This window comes from Halichoerus grypus, chromosome 10 (assembly GCF_964656455.1).
Source record: "Halichoerus grypus chromosome 10, mHalGry1.hap1.1, whole genome shotgun sequence".
NCBI classification, from domain to species: domain Eukaryota; kingdom Metazoa; phylum Chordata; class Mammalia; order Carnivora; family Phocidae; genus Halichoerus; species Halichoerus grypus.
Genome location: NC_135721.1, coordinates 59,041,141 through 59,063,548, shown reverse-complemented (window position 1 = coordinate 59,063,548; position 22,408 = coordinate 59,041,141). Strand labels below are relative to the sequence as shown.

At 39.5% G+C, this 22,408-nt stretch overlaps 1 protein-coding gene across 1 annotated transcript; it reads left to right on the top strand.

The window, feature by feature from the left end:
• Positions 1-368: 368 nt before the first annotated feature.
• On the top strand, positions 369-12,400 carry C10H2orf74 (chromosome 10 C2orf74 homolog). The gene is made up of 5 exons (XM_078057432.1): positions 369-561; positions 6,543-6,594; positions 10,747-10,860; positions 10,957-11,158; positions 11,921-12,400. Exons 1-5 carry the CDS (start codon positions 369-371, stop codon positions 12,092-12,094), a joined length of 735 nt encoding a protein of 244 aa, XP_077913558.1. The 3' UTR covers positions 12,095-12,400.
• Positions 12,401-22,408: the final 10,008 nt, after the last annotated feature.

Genomic DNA, 22,408 nt, shown 5'->3' with positions numbered 1-22,408 from the left:
TGGCCCTGGGATGATTAAGGCAGAGGAATATTGCCTTTTGGGGTGCACAGGCCAAATAGAGGAGGTATGGCTCTGGATTGGTTAGTCTGCAAATCAAAGTCATGCTCCTGGCTGAGCATGCTATCTCTAAGAATTGACTAGCCCCAGGATGGGTAGTCTCCCCAGCCAGAAAGGTTTTTAAGATATCAAAACATTATAGTATACAGAAAATTAAAAATGTAAACAACACAGCCTATGGCTACATAACAAATGATCCCAAATTTAGCCGCTTAATGTAAGCATTATCTCGTAGTTTCTGTGAGTCAGGATTTCAGAATGGTTTAGCTTGGTGATTCTGGGTCAGGGTCTCTTTTGAGGTTGCAGTCAAGATGTTGGTCTACAATAATCTGAAGACTCAATTGGAGGAAGATCAGTTTCTAAGCCTACTCACAGGATTATCTGGCAAGAAGCTTTATTTCCTTGCTAATGATCGTAAGGAAGATTCAGTTCCTTATCACATGCCACCATCCATAGGCTGCTTCAGTATCCTCATCACATGGCAGCAGGCTTCCCCCAAAGCAGGTGAGCCAAGAGAAAAGGCAAAGAGGAAGTCATAATGCATTTTACCACCTATTTTCAGAACTCACAGGTCCTCACTTCTGCTGCATTTTATTTGCCAGAATGATTTACTAAGCTGCGTCCACACTCAAAGAGAAGGAAGGAGTATCAAAGAAGTAAAAACATCACAACGTCCAACACCAACTTGATCTCCGCAAAATCAGCCCAAGGGCATTTTAATAAGGGCCATACTGTCCTAGTTTGCCCCAGATCCAATGATTTGGTCTTTTGAAGACCATGAATTTTAAACCATGAACTTCTTCCATTTGTGGATTAGAGATCTAGGATTTGGGGGTGAATCGAGATGAATCTGGTTTGGGTCTGCACAAAGTAGAGGCTCTCAAGTCCCCCAGGGTAAGGTTTCAGAAAGCTGTGCTTTAAAGGCTAGGGATACAACAAAAGGGTATCGAGATGGGCTGGGACATGTAGGACGAGCGTGCTATCAACCCCTTGTTCATAGAGTGGGCTTTCTCCTTAGAGTTACCCCTATAGACTGGCTGTGCTGTTTATCAAACATTACCAAACATCACTGTACATAAAGGAAAAATATAAATGAGGACAAAGAGGAGGAAGACGATTTAAAATGTCTGAGTAAATCAACAATGGAAAGGTAGAAGATGTGGAATTAAAAATATGTATGTGCCTTTATTCCGAAATAAAAAATGTGTCTGCTCAAATTCCAGTAGTGGGTCATCCTACAATGTACCTGATCAGTGCTCCCAAAACTGTTAAGGTGATCAAAACAACAAGAGTCTGAGAAACCGTCACAGCCACGAGGAGTCTAAGGAAGCACGACAACTAATTGTAATGTAGCATTCTGGATGGAATCCTGGACTAGAAAAAGACATGAGATAAAAACTAGGAAAAACTAAGATAGATAAAAGCTAAGGAAATCTGAGTAAACTATGCACTTTAGTTCATAATAATGCATCAATATTGGTTCATTAATAGAAACAAATGTACCATACTCATGTAACACGTTAATAATAAACTGGGGGTATGAGGTATATGAGAACTCTCTGTACTATCTTCTCAATTTTTCTGTAAATCTAAAAATGTTCTCAGAAAATCTAATAAAACCAGTATGTGTTTTTGCCCAATACTGACTAAAATCTTATACATAGATGAAAACATCTGAGCATTAGCTTATCAGTGATGTGCTGTGAACATTTTTACTTTAAGCTTAAAAAGGTAACAGAAAAATTAAAAGTGATTTATCAAGTTTAAGTGAGTTCCTAATAAAATTAAATTGCTCAAATGGCAGAGTTGTGATTCTGGGGTTTCTTTTAATTTCAAATAGAGTATTATGTGAAGACTCTTGTGATCAAGAAAGACTTGACATCTACAAGAGAAACTTTAACTTCTAAGCTTAAGAAAATTGCTTAGAATCAGAAAAAATTGCTTTTATGAGAAATTGTGCTTGTTTATAAAACATGTTTCTTAAGATTTAAGTCACATCACCAATGCATGTTTTTTTCCAACTTTTTTTCCCTTCCCAAAAGCAAGGGAGCAAACAAACAAAACTATTGGGATCTACAGATGATTAGGATTCCCCTTTTACAAGTTAATAATACAAATTATTAAAAAATCAAAGTGTTTTTAACAGTTTTCTAAGCCTAAAGCAGAACATTGCTTTTGCCTTAACTAAGGCTAATAGAAGACTGGACCTAAGAAATTAGAAATAAGATATAAAAAAAGGGAATAAATAGAAGTTAAAAGTAATAAATCAAAATGTAAGATATTTGGAGCCCAAAAACAGTGAAACAAAGTGGATGAGATTTAAAATAAAAGATAGAGCCAGAAGCCAATAAACTTTTGAAAATAAAAGTAAAGATTAATATTTTAATATGAGAGTTTAATTCATATATTTATTTATAAATACGACCATCAATGCTATTTATAAAAACAGTAAGTTGTCCAACAATAAGAAAACAATTGTAATGCTTCTATAAACTGGAAAAATGTGTAGGTATTTAAAAAAAATCATCTTTCTGGGGCGCCTCGGTGGCCCAGTTGGTTAAGCGTCTGCCTTCAGCTCAGGTCATGATCCCAGGGCTCAGGTCATGGTCCCAGGGTCCTGGGATCAAGTTCCGCAGCAGGCTTCCTGCTCAGCGGGGAGCCTGCTTCTCCCTCTGCCCCTCCCCCCACTTGTGCTCTCTCACTCTCTCGCTCACTGTCTCTCTCAAATAAATGAATAAAATCTTAGGAAAAAAAATCCACCACATCTAGTGTTTAAAAAAAAATCATCTGTTTGAAGATTATTGAAAGACATTGGGGAAATATTTATAATAAAAATGGTAAGTTTAACAAAGTATATATATAGAAATTCTAATTTTTTTCTTTTTTTAAAAATATTTATTTTGAGAGAGAGTGGGGGGGATGGGCAATGGAAGAGGGAGGGAGAGAATCTCAAGCAGACTCCCCACTGAGCATGGAGCACCCCCACCCCTGACCGAGCCACTCAGGCTCCCAATGATTCTAATTTTTTTCTAAATTTATAAAAATATATACATGTTTCCTCACATGAATGAAATACTGAAACCTGCTACAACATGGATGAACCTTGACCTTGTGCAGGGTCCTGGGATCAAGCCCCGCATCGGGCTCCCTGCTCGGCAGGAAGCCTGCCTCTCCCTCTCCCACTCTTCCTGCTTGTGTTCCCTCTCTGCTGTGTCTCTCTCTGTCAAATAAATAAATAAAATCTTAAAAAAAATAAAATAAAGCAAATAGAGTTGTTCAATCAATGTTAATCCAAGTGTGATCTGTGAATAGGTATAAATAAAGGACATAAAGCTTGTAATGTGCAAAAGGCTTGGTCTATACAAACCCTACTTGCTCCCCTGAGGTAGGCTGGAATGTCGTCTCACCTCTTCCCTGGGTTGGAATCACAAGGTCAAAAGTCTCCCAGGAATAGATAGATCAGGTCAGCTTTAACACATTTCCTGGACATCTCAGACAGGTGTGGAATCAGAGACTAATCTGCTTTTCATAGTCCTTGGATTTTTGTTTAAGGCTTTATTTGACACAGAGAGAGAGCGAGCACAAGCAGGGGGAGCGACAGGCAGAGGGAGAGGGAGAAGCAGGCTCCCAGCTGAGCAGAGAGCCCGACATGGGGCTCCATCCCAGACACTCAACTGACTGAGCCACCCAGGTGCCCCCAATAGTCCTTGGAATTTGAGCCTACTAACCACGTAGCATGGGATAAGGCAGAAGATGCTCAAATACATGGCCAGAACATTCTCTGCCTGCAGCCCAGGTATGCCCTTCACAAACCAGAAGATTGAATGGGACCACTGGAATGATGACTCAGGGGTGGTTGACTCCTCCACTTGGAGTCTTTCAGCCTCATGAAGCCAGTAGCAGACTGCAAGACAGAGGGACTTTAAAATGTGCCCTGGGCTGGGTGTGCATACGGGTGTTACAGCTATGGTAGTTGAAGCCAGGAATGTATTTACCTGATTTGAGGTGGTTGTAATGTAATATTAATAGTACAATGCTTCTGACACTTTCTCAAAGATGTTTCAATTCTAGGTGAATAAATATTAGCTATAATGTTTTGCTAAATCTTTTGTAGTGAATTTGAGATTCCTCTGCTGAACTGTGGTGTTTGGGGATTGGTGCCCATTTCCTTAGTGAGAGAAGTGCTCTCCTGGTACCATCACCCCTGCCAAGGGCCGTGTTTCCTGTTGAATAGCTCAGTGTCACTTGTTACATGAGAAACAATTGGGTGATGAATGGATAACCCAAAAGCCTTATCAAGCTGTACTGACTTTGTGAGGTTTTATTTTTTTAAAAAAGATTTATTTATTTGAGAGACAGAATGGAGGGAGGGGCCGAGGGAGAGGGAGAGAGAGTCCCAAGCAGACTCCCTGGTGAGTGCAAAGCCCGACATGGGGCTCGATCTCACAACCCTGAGATCATGACCTGAGCCAAAACCAGGAGTTGGAAACCTGACTGACTGAGCCACGCAGGTGCCCTAACTTTGTGAGGTTTTAAATGGCTTCTGCATGAAAAGGTTAACCGGGGATCATGAAAAATGAAGGCTTTTCAGCAGAACAGCCTTCACTTATGTGGAAATTATATGTACTAAAATATTAGCTTTTTATCTTAGTGTTTAATATCATTTTTTTCCTTCCTTCCTCTAGTAAAAATTGACAGGTTTTAGCCATTGTTATAGAAGAAAAACTGTTTCAGTCCAGGAGCTCTGTGCAATACCACAGCTTCACGTTGGTAAGTGCCAGTATTTTCCACGTGGCCTTCTAAAATCTAAAATAAGACCTCCACGCTGCTCCACCAGCTATAGTAGGGAAAACAGCTACACTCATCTGAAGAAAGAAAAAAAGGCATTCATTTCATTTCACTTGTCATTGGAGGCTAGAGTGGACCTATTTAATGCCCAACAAGCTCAGGACTTGGTGGACAGGTGCAATGGCTCTTATGTGAAGAAGTGAGGAGTCTTGTGTTAGAAATCAAGGACTCAGAAAGGGAGGCGGTATGATGCTGTTTACAGAGCGAGTTGGTCAGCAGTCTTGGATTGCAGGAGACACAAACCCCACTCGGACCAACTTAAGCCAGAAAGGAAAGGCGTCAGGTCACACAACTTACAGCTTCCAGTCCACAGTGAAAAAAAACCAAGATTTCAAGCATGGTTAGATCAAGCAGAGTCATTTGTAATTTGTCCCTCTCTCTCTCTCTCTGTCAGCGCTGCTCTCCTCTTTGCCAGTAGTTTCTGCAAGTATCCTGACATTGAGACTGACTGAGCTGATTGGATCCCATACTGACTCCTGAACTGTGGACTGTTCTGACTGGCCAGACCTGGGTCCTGTGTGCTCCCCTGGTTTTCACATTCAGGCAGCCGTGACGTGTAAGGCCTCTCAATGTCCTTGTCTTGATCCTGTAATTCAGGGATCATGCTTTTGTTAGAGGACATCACCAAATTGCATGGATCAAGGCCTTAGGGAGGTGGCTGGGGATTCACATGCACCCTGTGCCCATGTGGAGCACAGCCTGCCACAGACCCTGCTCCCGGGACTGCCCACTCTTTGGCTACTACCGCAAAGGAGCCTGAAGGCAGGAGTGGGGGACAGGGCAGAACTGCTCGCCCTAGGCGGAGTTGATATCTGACCCCAGTGTGGCAGATGTGAGGAGCACTAGAAAAGTCCTCCTTGCTCCAAAGGGAACTCCCCGTCTGCTGGCTGATGCCTGAAATTCCACCCTGTCTTGCTTTTGCTTTTAGCTCTTGTTAAGATACAAATATCCTTGAGAGTGGAATAACTTTAAGTTTCTATCGGACATTCTTGGTTTGAAGGATTAGAAAGCAGGTTTTGATAACAGGAGGGATAATGTTTAGGATTCTGGGAGCCTGAGGTCAAGGAATAAATGGGGTGGGAGGTAGGAAATGACAAAGAATGTGAAAGCCCCTGCCACTCGCCCGCTAGAGTGCGGCTGGAGCTGGACAGGGCACGGGTTTGGGATGCAGGTAGGTGACATGGTGTGTCACTGAGCTGAAATGACAGCTTAGAGAAAGCAAGAAGGAAGGAAGCCTAGTGGATGGTGATGGCCTCATGTGAGGGCAGTGCAGGAGTGGGGAGGTAAAGGGCTGAGGCAGGGCTGGGGCATTCACAGTGGGGAGACAAACTGAGCAAGAGGATGGAGATAGAAACAAGATTGCTGTGTGCTGGTGGTTTTCTTCTTCCGGTGCCTGCCACGTACCAGGCCACTACAGATGTGTTCCCTTTCCTCTGTTCCACAAGTAATTGTTTTAAATTATGATACAAATACAAAATTTACCATTTTCACCATTTTTAAGTGTGCAGTTCAGTGGCTTAAGTACATTTACGTTGTTGTGCAACCATCACCAGCATCCATCTCCAGAACTTCTCCATCTTCCCAAACTGAAACTGTATCCATTAAACAATAGCTCACCATTTCGCCCCTCACCCTAGCACGTGGTAATCATGATTCTACTTTCTGTGTCTCTGAATTCGACGATTGCAGGTACTTGCTTCACTTAGCATCATGCCTTCCAGGTTCATCTCTGTGTAACCCGTATCAGAATTTCATTCCCTTTTAAAGCTGAATAATATATCCCAACTTGGGTTGTTTCTACCTTTTGGCTATTGTGAATAGTGCTACTGTGAACATGGGTGTACAAATATCTGTTCCAGTCCCTGCTTCACTTCTCTTGTGTGTATACCCAGAACTGAGATTGCTGGATCATATGGAACTCTATATTTAATTTTTAAAAATATTTTTAAATTTAAATTCAATTAATGGACATATAATATTTGTTTCAGGAGTACAGGTCTGTGATTGATCAGTCTTATATAATACCCAGTGCTCATTACAACACACAGCCTCCCCAGTGTCCGTCACCCAGTTACCTCATCCCCCCACCCCCCTCCAGCAATCCTCAGTTTGTTTCCTAAGATTAAGAGTCTCTTATGGTTTGTCTCCCTCTCTGGTTTCATCTTGTTTCATTTTTTCCTCTCTTCCCCTATGATCCTCTGTCTTGTTTCTTAATTCCACATAACAGTGAAATCATATGATAATTGTCTTTCTCTGATTGACTTATTTCGCTTAGCATAACACCCTCTAGTTCCATCCATGTCCTTGCAAATGGCAAGATTTCATCTTTTTGTTGGCTGCGTAATATACCATTATATATATATATAATATATATAACACATCTTCTTTATTCATCTGTCAATGGGCATCTGGGCTCTTTCCATCATTTGGCTATTGTGGACATTACTGCTATAAACATTGGGGTGCACATGCCCCTTCAGATCACTACATTTGTATCTTTGGGGTAAATACCCAGTAGTGCAATTGCTGGGTCATAGGATAGCTCTATTTTCAACTTTTTGAGGAACCTCCATATTGTTTTCCAGAGTGGCCGCACCATTTTACATTCTCACCAACAATACACAAGGGTTCCAATTTCTCCACATTCTAACACTTGTTGTTTTCTTTTCTTTTTTTTTTTTTAAATAATGGCTGTATTCATGGGTATGAAGTGGTTATCCCATTGTAGTTTTGATTTGCTCCTTAATGATTAGTGATGCTGAGCATCTTTTCATGTACTTATTGTCCATTTGCATATCTTCTTTGGAAAAATGTCTATGCGTTGTCCATTTTTGAATTGGGTTGTTTTTTTGTTGTTGAATTATAGGAGTTTTTTTATTTATTCTGGATATTAATCCATTATCAGATATGTCATTTGCAAATACTTTCTCACCACTGAGTATGATGTTAGCTGTGGGGTTTCTATATATAACCTTTATTATTGTGGGGTAGTTTCCTTCTATTCCTGGTTTATTTGGTGTTTTTCATCATGAAAAGGATATTAAATTATGTCAAATACCTTTCCTGAATTAATTGAGATGATCATGTATTTTTCTCCTCTTCATTCTGTTAATGTGGCAGATTACATTGATTTTTGTATGTTGAATCATCCTTGCATTCGTGGAATAAATTCCACTTTGTCATGGTATATAATCCTTTTAATATGCTGCTAAATTCAGTTTGCTAGTATTCTGTTGAGGATTTTTGCCTCAGTATTCATAAGGGATATCAGTCTTTTAGATTTCTTTTTTTGTAGTGTCTTCAGGGTAATGCTGGCCTCATACAATGAGTTATGAAATGTTCCCTTTTCTTCAATTGTTTGGAAGAGTTTGAAAAAGATTGGTTAGTTCTTCTTTAAATGTTCGATAGAATTCCTCAGTGAAACCATCTGGTCCAGGTCTTTTTTTTGTTTGAAGGTTTTGATTATTGATTCAGTCTCCTTCTTATAGTTCTAGTCAGATTTCCTAGATCTTCATGATTCTGTCTTGATAGGTTTTGTGTTTCTAGGAATTTTTCCATTTCATCTGGGTTATTCAATTTGTCAGCATACAATTGTTCATAGTACTCTCTTAGGATATTTTTAATTTCTGTAGAATTGGTTGTAATTTCCCACCATGTATAATTTTTGAGCACATGCCTGCATACAAAGTGTATTTTGTTGGGCTCTGGAACCCATCTTTGACTATCAGGGCATCACAGACTTACAGTCCAGTGCGCTTAAAATGTGATTTAGGGACCAAAGTTGGAGAACCTTTCACTTTTCAGAATTATGTTAAATATATGATATTGATTCCTAAGTCACATTCAGTGAAGGAAAGCCCTTGCAATAGTCTTGTCAGCCCTTACTTATTGCTAAAGGTCTCTGGTCTCAGACTACATCTGTTAAGCAGTCTTGGAGACAGGACCAAATAGCAGCAGTGCACTCCAGTCCAGCACTACTCACGGCAAATACTTAAATTCAGGGTGGGGATGGGGCCCCTTTTCCCTTTCTATTCAGTATAATATCCACACAGTAGATGACACAAGGCACACTAATCTTAAGGATACAGTTTGATGGGTTTTTACATATGTCTAGACCTGTGTAACCAACAGTAGATCTAAAATATTCCCATCTCCCAGAAAAATCCTTTATGTGTACGTGAGACATGGGAAGATTTGGGCTCTTAAAGTCTCAATCTGGCAGCGGTGTAGAGTAAGGAGAGTGAGATGGGCTCTGAGTCTTCATCTGGGAGCCTTGCTGGAGGAAGCATCCATGAATTTTGCTCACTCTGCTAGGAGTGGCTCAGATGTTCACATGTTCTAAAAAATTAGGCATGGCCTGAGCCCTCCAACAAGCTCCATTTGTGCTACCACACACACACACACATACACACCACACCTGCTACACACACCCATCCATTCAACATTTATGCGATTTGTAGGTCCTGAGTTGGTGGAGTATCCAAAGATTAAAAAGCCACAGTCCTTGCCCTTCTGAAGGAGAGCCAGTGTTGCTACAGCCCAGAGACTCCTAGAACTCATTTTCCAATTTTTTAGATGTGGTTGGCAGCAGCTGCCATATTCCTGTACCTTTCTTTGCTTCTCAGGAGACCCTAATTCTTCCCTCCCCCTTCTTGTTATGGGCATCATTCACTCACCTGAAATTAGGTTGGGGGTGGGGTCATCTTGCTCTGCTCCTGCTTCCTCAGCCATGGCTTCTGGAGCTGCTAGTTTGCTTATTTGTCCAGGAAGTGGGTCCAGTGATGTGGTATTAGAAGGATGGGCTATTTAGCTTGGAGAGCATCCATTTGGGGGTAAGTTGATTACTATAGGGAGGGATTTTATAAGAAGGAAGTGGGACTGATTGTTCATTGTCTGTGAAAGAAGCAGTAAAGAAATAGGCTCAGGTTAAGAAAGGAAAGCTGGTGTTTGGAGAGCAGGAAGAAAATCCTTGTCCAAAGAGTGCCAGGATGGTGCCCCATGGCCTCCATCCCAGCCCTCTGAGAGGAGAGGACAGTGAAACGGCAGCCCAGAGGAGAGCTTCTTAGTTCTCCTAACTCCAGGTGACGGGCAGGGTTGGGCTGGCACTCTGGTCCTTCTAACTGAACCGTTCCATGATTCTATGACGTCACTGAAGAGAGAAGAATGGGGAGCTGGGCTTGGCTCCAGCTGCTCCAATTCCTATCCTCTGGATTCTGATAGTTTTTGGGGTGAGGGGAGGTGAGCTGTGTGATCACACGTGTCCCAGCTCAGTCTCCCCTCTAACCACCTCAGCCCCCACCACATTTATGGAGAGAAATTAGCCAGTGTGAGTCAACTTCATCGAAACAAACACAGCATCTTTTATGAAGCTGATCAAAAGAACAACAGTGAAAATAGCTTTTTATTCTTCTGTTTCTAGAAAACTTAAAGAACAAGAGAACTACATTCAAACTAAGCTGGAAAAGAATATTTGTACAATCTGTGATTGTGAGAGTGGACGATTCTTCTAGCTAACCCTATGAGCTTTGAAACCACAGCAATCACTTTCTTCATCCTCCTTCTAATTTGCTTCATTTGCATCCTCCTTTTATTGGTGGTTTTTTTATATAAATGGTATAAATCCATGCTGATAAATTGGGATCAGATTTCAAGTCACACTAGCAAATGTATCTAGAAATAATATAAATCAATTTAAAATAGAGCAAATAATGCTATAGCTATTTATTTTTTCCATTTCAGAATTTTAGAAATTCTAATTTCCTATTTAAAAGTGAAGTTCCATGCCAAGTAAATCAAGACCATTCTTTTTTTTTTCTGAATTTTTTGCTTATTCGTTTTCAGTTTCCAAAGCAAGAAAGATGAAGAGACAGAAAAAAGTCCTTGTACAGATGCTAATGGAGGTGAAGATTGTTTAGCTGCTAATGCGGAGACAAACAATTCAGGAGACCAACAAAAGTAAGTCTGTATTGTAGAATGTGATAGAAAGCCATTTTGGGGTATGATAATGGTGGCTAACATGCATGAATTTTAAAAATCCTGCTGATTACCTAGGACTATCCTAACACCAATCACGGACTTAAACGCACCCATGAGGCCTGGCATTCTTGTGCAGAGACGGAGTAAAGAAGACACACTCTTAGAAAACAAAAAGAACATAGAAGAGGAGGAGGACAAAACAAAAGAGAAGCAAGAGCCTAAGAATGCTGGAGGAAATGGTGAAGAGGAGATCGCCTTATCTGCTCCCAAGGACCAGGTCAGAATGTGTTTGATTGAAAAGGTGGTAAATTTTTTGGCTAGGTACAATGAGATGGTCTTGCCTGAAACTTAAGTTTTTACCTGGAAGGAGCACAAAGTCTGCAGTCTTCTAAACCATTCTTCTTAGTTCATCATGTTCTTAGTTCATCAACATTCTTCATGTTATTAAACCAGTCATGTATGCCAAATCTAGACACTCGCTCATTCTTCACTCTTACATTTGTATTGTTCTTAATAATCCCCCTTCATTTTGCTTTTCTCAGAATCCTAGGATCTTAGAGCTGGTGGAGTCCTTGGAGATCATCTAGGGATCCAGCCCTCTCATGTTACAAATGATAAAATGAGATGAATTGTTCAAGGTCATTCCTCCACTGCGGCCAAGCTCAAGACCAGAGCCCATGTCCCTGTTCTGGTTCCAGGCTGTACAACAGCACACAAACATTGCCCGGGCCTTCTTGAGCTCCCCGTCAGGACTCTCTGATAGGAACAGTTCACATCTTCCCTCAACACAAGGCCCACGCCCAGAGGCAGAACGATGGTTCGGGGGCCCCTTTCTAACCATAGAGATATGAAAATGAGATCATGATGGATTATCACTGCTTTCCTGTATCATTTAGAAACACTTCTTCTGTTTCTTACTAACAATGTTTCTATATTGAATTTAAAATATAAACTAAATTAAAAATATAACATTTTTTAAAGCAGGACTCGTTGCCTTCATAAATTGATCTTTTATACAGTTTGTTCCATTCTCTTACAGGATGAAGATTTGCAAAAACCACCTACACCTCTCACTAGAACTCCTTCAGGTGTTGAAAACCACAAAAGACCTTTAAAAGGAGTGACATTTTCTAGGGAGGTAATTGTTGTGGACCTTGGGAAGGAATACCCGATACCTCGAAGCTATACTCGAGAACATAAAGAGAGAAAATGAGCTCAGAAAAGGCTGAGAGTGAAAGAAATGTAAGCTTAGACTAACAGTGAAATGACTGGGGGTACAAGATCATGTTGAAACAGCAAAATATGGGGAATTAAGCAAATACAAATAGTATTTTACCTTTGTGCAGAAAGAAGTGAGCTACATGCAAAATTCTGTAAGTAAAATACCCAGAGCTTGAATATAGTTTTTTTTTAAATTCAAATCTGAGTTCAAGAAATTGATTGTATTAAGTGTCCTTAAAACACTGTCTACTCAAACACTGTTCTAACATGTGAATAAAATTATTTGTGTTTGTGCAGATGTCTGTTAGGTAAATCATATTTAAGGGGAACTTTGGAGATAGCAAATGTTTCTTTTCATTCATGTTTTTTTAATTTAAATTCAATTAATTAACATATATTATTAGTTTCAGAGGTAGAGGTCAGTGATTCATCAGTATTATGTAATACCCAGTGTTCATTACATCATGTGCCCTCCTTACTGTCCATCACCTAGTTACCCCATCCTCCCACCCACCCTCCCCTCCAGCAACTCTCAGTTTGTTTCCTATGAAAAAGGGTTTCTTATGGTTTTTCTCCCTCTCTGATTTTGTCTTGTTTTATTTTTCCTCTCTTCCCCTATAATCCTCTGTTTTGTTTCTTAAATTCCACATATGAGTGAGATCATATGATAATTGTCTTTCTCTGATTGACTTATTTTGCTTAGCATAATACCCTCTAGTTCCAACCACATGTTGCAAATGGCAAGATTTCATTTATTGATGGCTGCATAATATTCCATTGTATATATATATACCACATCTTCTTTATCCATTCATCCGTCGATGGACATCTGGGCTCTTTCCATAGCTTGGCTATTGTGGACATTGCTGCTATAAATATTGGGGTGCAGGTGCCCCTTTGGATCACTACATTTGTATCTTTGGGTAAATACGCAGTAGTGCAATTGCTGGGTGGTAGGGTAGTTCTATTTTCAACTTTTTTTTTTTTTTTTTTTGTAAAGATTTTATTTATTTGACAGAGAGAAAGACAGCCAGAGAGGGAACACAAGCAGGGGGAGTGGGAGAGGGAGAAGCAGGCTTCCCGCTGAGCAGGGAGCCTGATGTGGGGCTCGATCCCAGGACCCTGTGATCATGACCTGAGCCGAAGGCAGACGCTTAACGACTGAGCCACCCAGGCGCCCCTATTTTCAACTTTTTGTGGAACCTCCATACTGTTTCCCAGAGTGGCTGTACCACTTGCATTCCTACCAACAGTGTAAGAGGGTTCCCCTTTCTCTGCATCCTCACCAACATCTGTCATTTCCTGACTGGTAAATTTTAGCCATTCTGACTGGTGTGAAATGGTATCTTATTGTAGTTTTGATTTGTATTTCCCTGATGCTGAGTAATGTTGAGCATTTTTTTCATATGTCTGTTAGCCATTTGTATGTCGTCTTTGGAGAAATGTCTGTTCATGTTTTATGCCCATTTCTTGATTGGATTATTTGTTCTTTGGGTGTTGAGTTTGATAAGTTCTTTATACGTTTGGATACTAGCCCTTTATCTGATAAGACGTTTGCAAATATCTTTTCCCATTCTGTTGGTTCTGTTTTGGTTTTGTTGACTGCTTCCTTTGCTGTGCAAAAGCTTTTTATCTTGATGAAGTCCCAATAGTTCATTTTTGCCCTTGCTTCCCTTGCCTTTGGAGATGTGTCTAGCCAGAAGTTGCTTATGCTGAGGTCAAAGAGGTTACTACCTGTGTTCTCCTCTAGGATTTTTATGGATTCCTGTCTCACTTTTAAGTCTTTCATCCATTTTGAGTCTATTTTTGTGTATAGTGTAAGGAAATGGTCCAGTTTCATTCTTCTGCATGTGGCTGTCCAATTTTCCCAACACCATTTGTTGAAGAGACTTTTTTCCATTGGATATTCTTTCCTGCTTTGTCGAAGATTAGTTGACCATAGAGTTCAGGGTCCATTTCTGGGTTCTCTATTCTGTTCCATTGATCTATGTGTCTGTTTTTGTGCCAGTACCGTACTGTCTTGATGATGACAGCTTTGTAATATAACTTAAAGTCTGGAATTGTGATGCCCCCAGCTTTGGCTTTCTTTTTCAACATTCCTTTGGCTATTTGGGATCTTTTTTGGTTCCATACAAGTTTTAGGATTATTTGTTCCAAGTCTGTGAAAAAAGTTGATGGTATTTTGATAGCGATTGCATTGAATGTGTAGATTGCTCTAGGCAGTATAGACATTTTAACAATATTTGTTCTTCCAATCCATGAGCATGGAATGTTTTGCCATTTCTTTGTGTCTTCCTCAATTTCTTTCATGAGTGTTCTATAGTTTTCAGAGTATAGATCCTTTACCTCTTTGGTTAGATTTATTCCTCGGTATCTTATGGTTTTTGGTGCAATTGAAAATGGGATCGACTCCTTAATTTCTCTTTCTTCTGTCTCATTGTTAGTATATAGAAATGCAACTGATTTCTGTGCACTGATTTTATATCCTGCCACGTTGCTGATTTCCGTATGAGTTCTAGCAATTTTGGTGTGGAGTCTTTTGGGCTTTCCACATAGAGTATCATGTCATCTGTGAAGAGTGAGAGCTTGACTTCTTTGCCTATTCAGATGCCTTTTATTTCTTTTTGTTGTCTGATTGCTGAGGCTAGGACTTCTACTGCTATGTTGAACCACAGTGGTGAAAGTGGGCATCCCTGTCGTGTTTCTGAACTTAGGGGAAAAGCTTTCAGTTTTTCCTCATTGAGAATGGTATTCGCTGTGGGTTTTTTGTATATGGCTTTAATGATACTGAGATATGTTCCCTCTATCCCTACATTGTGGAGGGTTTTAATCAAGAAAGGATGCTGTGTTTTGTCAAATGCTTTTTCTGCATCTATTGAGAGGATCATATGGTTCTTATCCTTTCTTTTATTACTGTGGTGTGTGACGTTGATTGATATGTGGATGTTGAACCACTCCTGCAGCCCAGGAATAAATCCCACTTGGTCGTGGTGAATAATCCTTTTAATGTACTGTTGGATCCTACCGGCTAGTATCTTGTTGAGAATTTTTGCATGCATGTTCATCAGGGATATTGGTCTGTAATTCTCCTTTTTGGTGGGGTCTTTGGGATCAAGGTAATGCTGGCTTCATAGAATGAGTTTGGAAGTTTTCCTTCCATTTTTATTTTTGGAACAGTTTCAGAATAGGTATTTATTCTTAAATGTTTGGTAGAATCCCCCTAGGAAGCTGTCTGGCATTGGACTCTTGTTTGTTGGGAGGTTTTGATTCTGATTCAGTTTCTTTGCTGGTTATTGGTATGTTCAGATTTTCTATTTCTTCTTGTTTCAGTTTTGGTAGTTTATATGTTTCTAGGAATTTATCCATTTCTTCCAGATTACCTATTTGTTGGCATATAATTGCTCATAATATTCTCTTATAATTGTATTTCTTTGATGTTGATTGTGGTCTCTCCTCTTTCATTCATGATTTTATTAATTTGGGTCTTTTTTTCTTTTTGATAAGTCTGGCTAGGGGTTAATCAATCTTCTTAATTCTTTCAAAGAACCAGCTCCTAGTTTTATTGATCTGTTCCCCTGGGGTTTTTAAAAAATTTCTATATTATTGATCTCTGCTCTGATCTTTATTATTTCTCTTATCCTGCTATATGTAGGCTTTATTTGCTGTTCTTTTTCCAGCTCCTTTAGGTGTAGGATTAGATTGTGTATTTGAGACTTTTCTTGCTTCTTGAGGAAGGCCTGTATTACTCTCTATTTCCTTCTTAGGACTGCCTTTGCTGCATCCCAAAGATTTTGAACTGTCATGTTTTCATTTTCATTTGCTTTCATGTTTTTAAAAATTCTTTAATTTCCTGATTGACCTATGTATTCTTTAGTAGGATGTTTTTTAACCTCCATGTATTTGTGGTCCTTCCAAATTTTTTCTTATGGTGACTTCAAGTTTTATAGCATTGTGGTCTGAAAGTATGCATGGTATGATCACAATCTTTTTGTACCACTTGAGTCCTGATTTGTAATGCAGTATGTAATCTATTCTGGAGAATGTTCTATGTGCACTTGAAAAGAATGTGTATTCTGCTGCTTTAGGATGAAATGCTCTGAATATATCTGTTAAGTCCATCTGGTCCAGTGTGTCATTCAAAGCCCTTGTTTTTTTGTTGATCTTCTGCTTAGATGATCTGTTCATTACTGTGAGTGGGGTGTTAAAGTCCCCTACTATTATTGTATTATTATCAATGAGTTTTGTTAAGTTTGTTATTAATTGATTTATATATTTGGCTACTCCCAAGTTAGGGACATAAATATTTACAATTGTTAGATCTTCTTGTTGGATAGACCCCATTATTATGATATACTGTCCTTCTTCATCTCTTGTTACGTTCTTTGGTTTAAAACCTAGTTTGTTTGATATAAGGATGGCTATTCCAGCTTTCTTTTGTCCATTAGCATAATAAAAATGGTTTTCCACCCCCTCATTTTCAATCTGGAGGGGATTTGGGTCTAAAATGAGTCTCTTGTAAGCAACATATCGATGGGTCTTATTATTTTTTTTTTATCCATTCTGATACCCTATGTCTTTTGATTGGAACATTTAGTCCATTACATTGAGAGTAATTATTGAAAGATATGAATTTAGTGCCATTGTATTACCTGTAAAGTTGCTGTTTCTGTAGATTGTCTCTGTGCCTTTCTGGTTTTTGTTACTTTTGGTCTGTCTTTATGCTCAAAGGGTCCTCTTTAATATTTCTTGCAGGGCTGGTTTAGCATTCATGAGTTCCTTTAGTTTTTGCTTGTCTTGGAAACAATCTCTTCTTCTATTCAGAATGAAAGCCTTGCTGGATAAAGTATTCCTGGCTGCATATTTTTCCCATTTAGCATGTTGAATATATCCTGCCAGTCCTTTCTGGCCTGCCAGGTCTCTGTGGACGGGTCTGCTGCCAGCCTTTTGTGTCTACCCTTACAGGTTAAGGACATCTTGTCCCAAGCTGCTTTCAGGATTTTCTCTTTCTCTTTGTAATTTGCAAGTTTCACTATAATATGTCATGGCAGTGACGTATTTTTGTTGATTTTGAGGGGAGTTCTCTGTGCCTCTTGGCCTTGAAAGCCTGTTTCCTTCCCCAGATTAGAGAAGTTCTCAGCTATAATTTGTTCAAATAAACCTCCTGCCCCTTTTTCCTGCTCTTCTTCTTCTGGGACTCCTATTATATGGATATTATTTTGTTTTATGGAATCGCTGAGTTCCCAAGTCTACCTTCGTGACCTAATATTTTTCTTTCCCTCTTCTTTTAAGCTTCATTATTTTCCATAATTTTATTTTCTATACCACTAACTGATTCACTCTTCTGTTTCATTCATTCTCATTTTTATGGTCTCCACTTGGGATTGCATCTCGGTTATAGCATTTTTAATTTTACCTGATTAGATTTTAGTTCTTTTATCTCTACAGTAAGGGATTCTCTAGTGTCTTCTATGCTTTTTTCAAGCCCAGCTAGTATCTTTATAATTGTTATTTTAAATTCTAGTTCAGACATCTTACTTATATCCATATTGATTAAATCCCTAGCTGTAAGTACTACCTCCTGTTCTTCCTTTTGGGGTGAATTTCTCTGTCTTGTCATTTTGTTCAGAAAAGAAAAAACAAAGAAAAAGAAAATAACAACAAAACAAAACAAAACTACATCTTTGTTGTGTTTTGGTCTGCTTGTTAAAAGAAACTAGATCCCAAAATAAGAAAGAAAGAAAAAATATATATATATGTATAAAAGTACAATACAAGGAAACAATTTTTTTTAATTTTAAATTAAAAAAATATAAAATATATATAAAAATAAAAGTTAAAAAAGAATTAAAAAGGAAATAACTAAAAAAAAAAAAAAAAAAGACTAAAGAATAAAAGTACACAGGAGGCTAGATACTATTTTCCCCCGAAGCTGGAGCTTTGCAGCCCTCTAGGATCAGTAAATTTGGTGAGAGCAAGTTGTTTGTGCTGGTCTTCTGAGGGAGGGGTCTGCTGCGCTGATTCTCAGGTGGATTTGCTCCAGTGGAAAGGCGCCTCCAGGGCACAGGAGGCAGGGCTTTGTGTAAGCAGCTCCAGACTCCACCAGGTGGCACTGTTTTGCTCCCTGAAGGCTTCTAGCACTGATGCACATGGTGAATATGGTGGCACCCTGCTTCTAGGCAGGAGCTGAAAATTCGCACCCCCCACTCTTCAGTGAGCCCTCACAGAAGAGCAATCAATCACTCTTGTCTCCCCATTTTCCGTTAGAACACTGTTCACCCTGCCCGTGTCCAAGCGTTTTTATCTCAGGCACGAGACCGAGTTTCAAAACTCCAAATTTTAGGGACTCCCACAGTGCAGACACACCCTGTTCCTCCCTGGGAGGGTCTCCCCACACTTCTGCCTTTTTCTGGCCCCCTCCCAGGAAAGCAGTCACACGACCATGCAGCAGTTCCCAGTTTATGGCAACACAGAGCAGGAAACCAACACCTAGACTCATTGTTTTCAGCTGGCTTCCCCGTTCCTATGCCTGGGAACCATGCCACACTTAGGTGCCACCCATTCTTCTTGGGACCCTGGGGATCCTCAGACCACACTGTCACTCCTGGGTTTCTGCCCTGCTTCACCCCCTGAACACCTTTAAGCCAGGCATGTCCCCTACTGTAGCACACTTCTAAAAATTCTGATTTTGTACTCCACTGCTTATAATACTTTGTAGTAGCCTCCTTAAGCAGGCTCTCTCCCTGCTGCCTTATCCTCAGCTATATCACCCCAGATTCAAGTCTCCACACCTCCTACCTTCCAAACGGTCACTTTTCTACTTGTAGACTTGCAGCATTTGTTTTCTCAGACCTCCAATTGATCTCTTGGGTGTTCAGAATAATTTGATTACTATCTGGTTGTATTTGAGAGATGAGACAAACTTGGGATTCCCCTACTCTTCCACCATCTTAACTCCTTCCTCTGCCCATTTTAAATAGGATTATTTGTTTGGTTTTTGTTTGTTTGTTTGTTTTGGTGTTGAGTTGTGTAAGTTCTTTATATATTTAGGTATTAACCCCTTATCAGGTATATCATTTGCAAATATCTTCTCTCATTCAGTAGATTTCCTTTTTGTTTTGTTGATGGTTTCATTCACTGTGCAAAAGCTTTTTATTTTGATGTAGTCCCAATAGTTTATTTTTGTTTTTGCTTCCCTTGCCCAAGAAGACATATTTAGAAAAATATTTCTACAGAAATGTCCAAGAAATTATTACCTACGTTTTCTTCTGTGGGTTTTATGGTTTCAAGTCACACATTTAGGTCTTTAATCCATTTTGAGTTTGTGTGTATGTGTGTGTGTGGTATAAGACAGTGGTCCAGTTTCATTCTGTTGCATGTAACTGTCTGGTTTTCCCAGCACCATTTGTTGAAGAGGCTGTCTTTTCCCTACTATATAAAGAATTCCCTTATTTTTTAAGCCTGAATAATATTCCATTTGTATGTATATACCACATTTTATTTATCCATTCATCCATTGATGGACACTTGGGTTGCTTCTTTTTTTCTTGTGATTAAAGTAGGTATGAATATTTAAAATTTTAATCTAAGAAAATTGAGACTTATGTAGATAATGATTTATTGTTATGTATTCTCATGTGGTGTCATGGGAATAGTCCCCTATCTGCATTTGTATTTAGGGAACCAAATTACTTTGTTGCAAGCTGATGAGAAAAGATTAGAGGAGGAATTAGTATGTAAATGATGCATCTATGTCAAGTGAAGACCAATTTCCTGGTGACTCACTATACTAACCATGATTTTGTAAATGTCCCAATAGAAGAAAATGGCAGGAAAATTGACCTTAGTGCCCATGATAGTACAGGCACATGGAACTTCCAGGAGGCCATTGGTGCCACAACTATGGGGTGAGCAGCAGAGCAGTCAAAGAACAGCATCTGGCACTAAATGTTAATTTGCATTTTATTGGTTTTGTGCTTTTGTATTTGATTTGTAAATTTGGTTTTACAGTTGAATAAGAACTCAAAGGATAAAAGTTGATATCCAGTTTTATGTTTCTACATTATAATGGGGGGATGGAGGCATGTGATGTTTCTTCCAGAATTAGGTTATTGAAGAGTAGCAACCAGAAGATAAATGGAGGTGGCTGTAGTGACAATCTGGATTTGAAGGATGAGGATCTGGAATTGGGAAATGGCAGCACATAAGGAGACTATGAAAAGAGTAAAGAAAAGAATGTCAGTTTCTGGTGAGATGTGGGAGGAAAGAGAGTAGGACACAGGATAACTTCTGAGTTTGGAAACCTGAGGGACTGTCAGAAATAGGAGAGTCCAGAGAAGGGACTAATTTGAGAGAAGAGATTAGCTGGGTTTTAGATCTGTTGAATTTGAGGTATTTGCCAGAAACTCAGCTGAAGATGTTCAGTGATCAGTAAAGCTTTCAGAGTCTGTTTCCATCTCCTAAGCTATGGATTCAGTGAAAAGTTGAGCAATTCTTTCTCAATGCCTACTGGTGCTTCTCTTGCAGAAGTAAGATCAAACTTTTCACCTTTCCTCTTTAATTAGCTGTTGACCCAGAGACTTTCTTCAAATGACTACCTCAAGTAGGGCACATCATTCAAAAGCCAAAAGGGACAAGTGTGATAAATTGGACTGTTAAAAACAAAAACAAAAACAAAAAACTTCTGTTCAGCAAAAAATAATGTCAAAACACCAACAACAAACTGGCAAGGCCTATTAAATATATATTTAAGAGAGAGTGTGTGAGCTGGGGCAGGAGGAGTAGAGGGAGAGGGAGAAAGAGAGAAGCAAAATCCACTCTGAGCTAGGAGTCCCACATGGGGCTCAATCTCACAACCCTGAGATCATGACCTGAGATGAAACCAAGAGTTGGAAGCTTAACCAACTGAGCCACATAGGTGCTCCAGAAAGCCTATTTTTAGAAAAAAACATTTTATAATGAAATAATTTCAAATTTACAGAAAAGTTGCAACAGGACTACAAAACTATGTGCCTTAACTCAGATTCCTAGGTTAACAATTTACATATTTGTTTTATCATTCATATCTTGTAAGCATTTGGGAGTAAGACACAAACATGCTATATCACTTACCCTTCGTACTTTAGCCCATATTTCCTAAATATTGGGATTCTTCCACATAACCACAGATCAACCATCAGTTAACAGTGTTAAACTATTGTGTGTCAATCATCTAATCCACATTCGAGATTTGCCAATTGTCCCAATATATTTTTCTAAGTTCAGCATCCTAATCAGAATAATGCTTTTCATTTAGTTGTGACACCTCTTTGATCGCCTTCAATTTGGACCAATTCCTCAGACTTCACTTGATTTTTCTGACCTTGACCCTTTTGAATATTACAGGTCAATTACTTTGTAGAATGTCTCTCACTGTTTGGGTTTGCCTGATAATTTCTTTATGATTAGGTTCAGGTCATATATCTTTGGCAGAACTATTCTAGAAGTGATCCTGTGATCTCAGTGCATCATATCAAGAGACATGTGCTCTCTAGGGGCACCTGGGTGAGCCAGTCAGTTGAGCATCCAACTCTTGGTTTTAGCGCAGCTCATGATCTCAGGGTCATGAGATAGAGCCCCTTCTGGGGCTCCACACTCAGTGGAAAGCCTGCTTGAGATTCTCTCTCTCTCCCTCTGTTCCTCTCTCCATTTGCACTCTCTCTCTCTAAAACCAATCAATCAATCAATCTTTTTTAAAAAAAGAGGAGGCATGGACTCTCAATTTGTCCCCTAGAAACTGATATAATTTAAAATTTTTAAAAAAATATTTTATTTGAGAGAGAGAGAGCACGAGCAGTGGGGAGGGGTAAATGGAGGGGTAGAGGGAGAGGGAGAAGCAGACTCCCCGCTGAGCAGGGAGCCCAGTGTGGTACTCCATCCCAGAACCCTGGGATCATGACCTGAGCAGAAGGCAGATGCTTAACTGACTGAGCCACCCAGATGCCCTGATGTAATTTTAATTTTTATCATTAGTTAAGATGGTGTCTGTTGGATTTCTCCACTGTAAAAATAATAAGTAGTTTTCACTTATTGATTAACAATATTAGTTCACATTCTCCTAAAAAGTAGGCTTTCCCTTCTCTCTTATTTATTTATGTATTCATTCATTCATTCATTCATTCAATATATCACAGCTCAATGTGAAGTGCAGATTGGAACATGGGTAGTGCCTAGCTGTGCAGCATGACGCTCTGGAGACAAGGGTGGGGCAGAGTCACAGATGAGCCCTTGAACTACTATAGATGGTGATACCCACAGGCCTAGAGAGGGA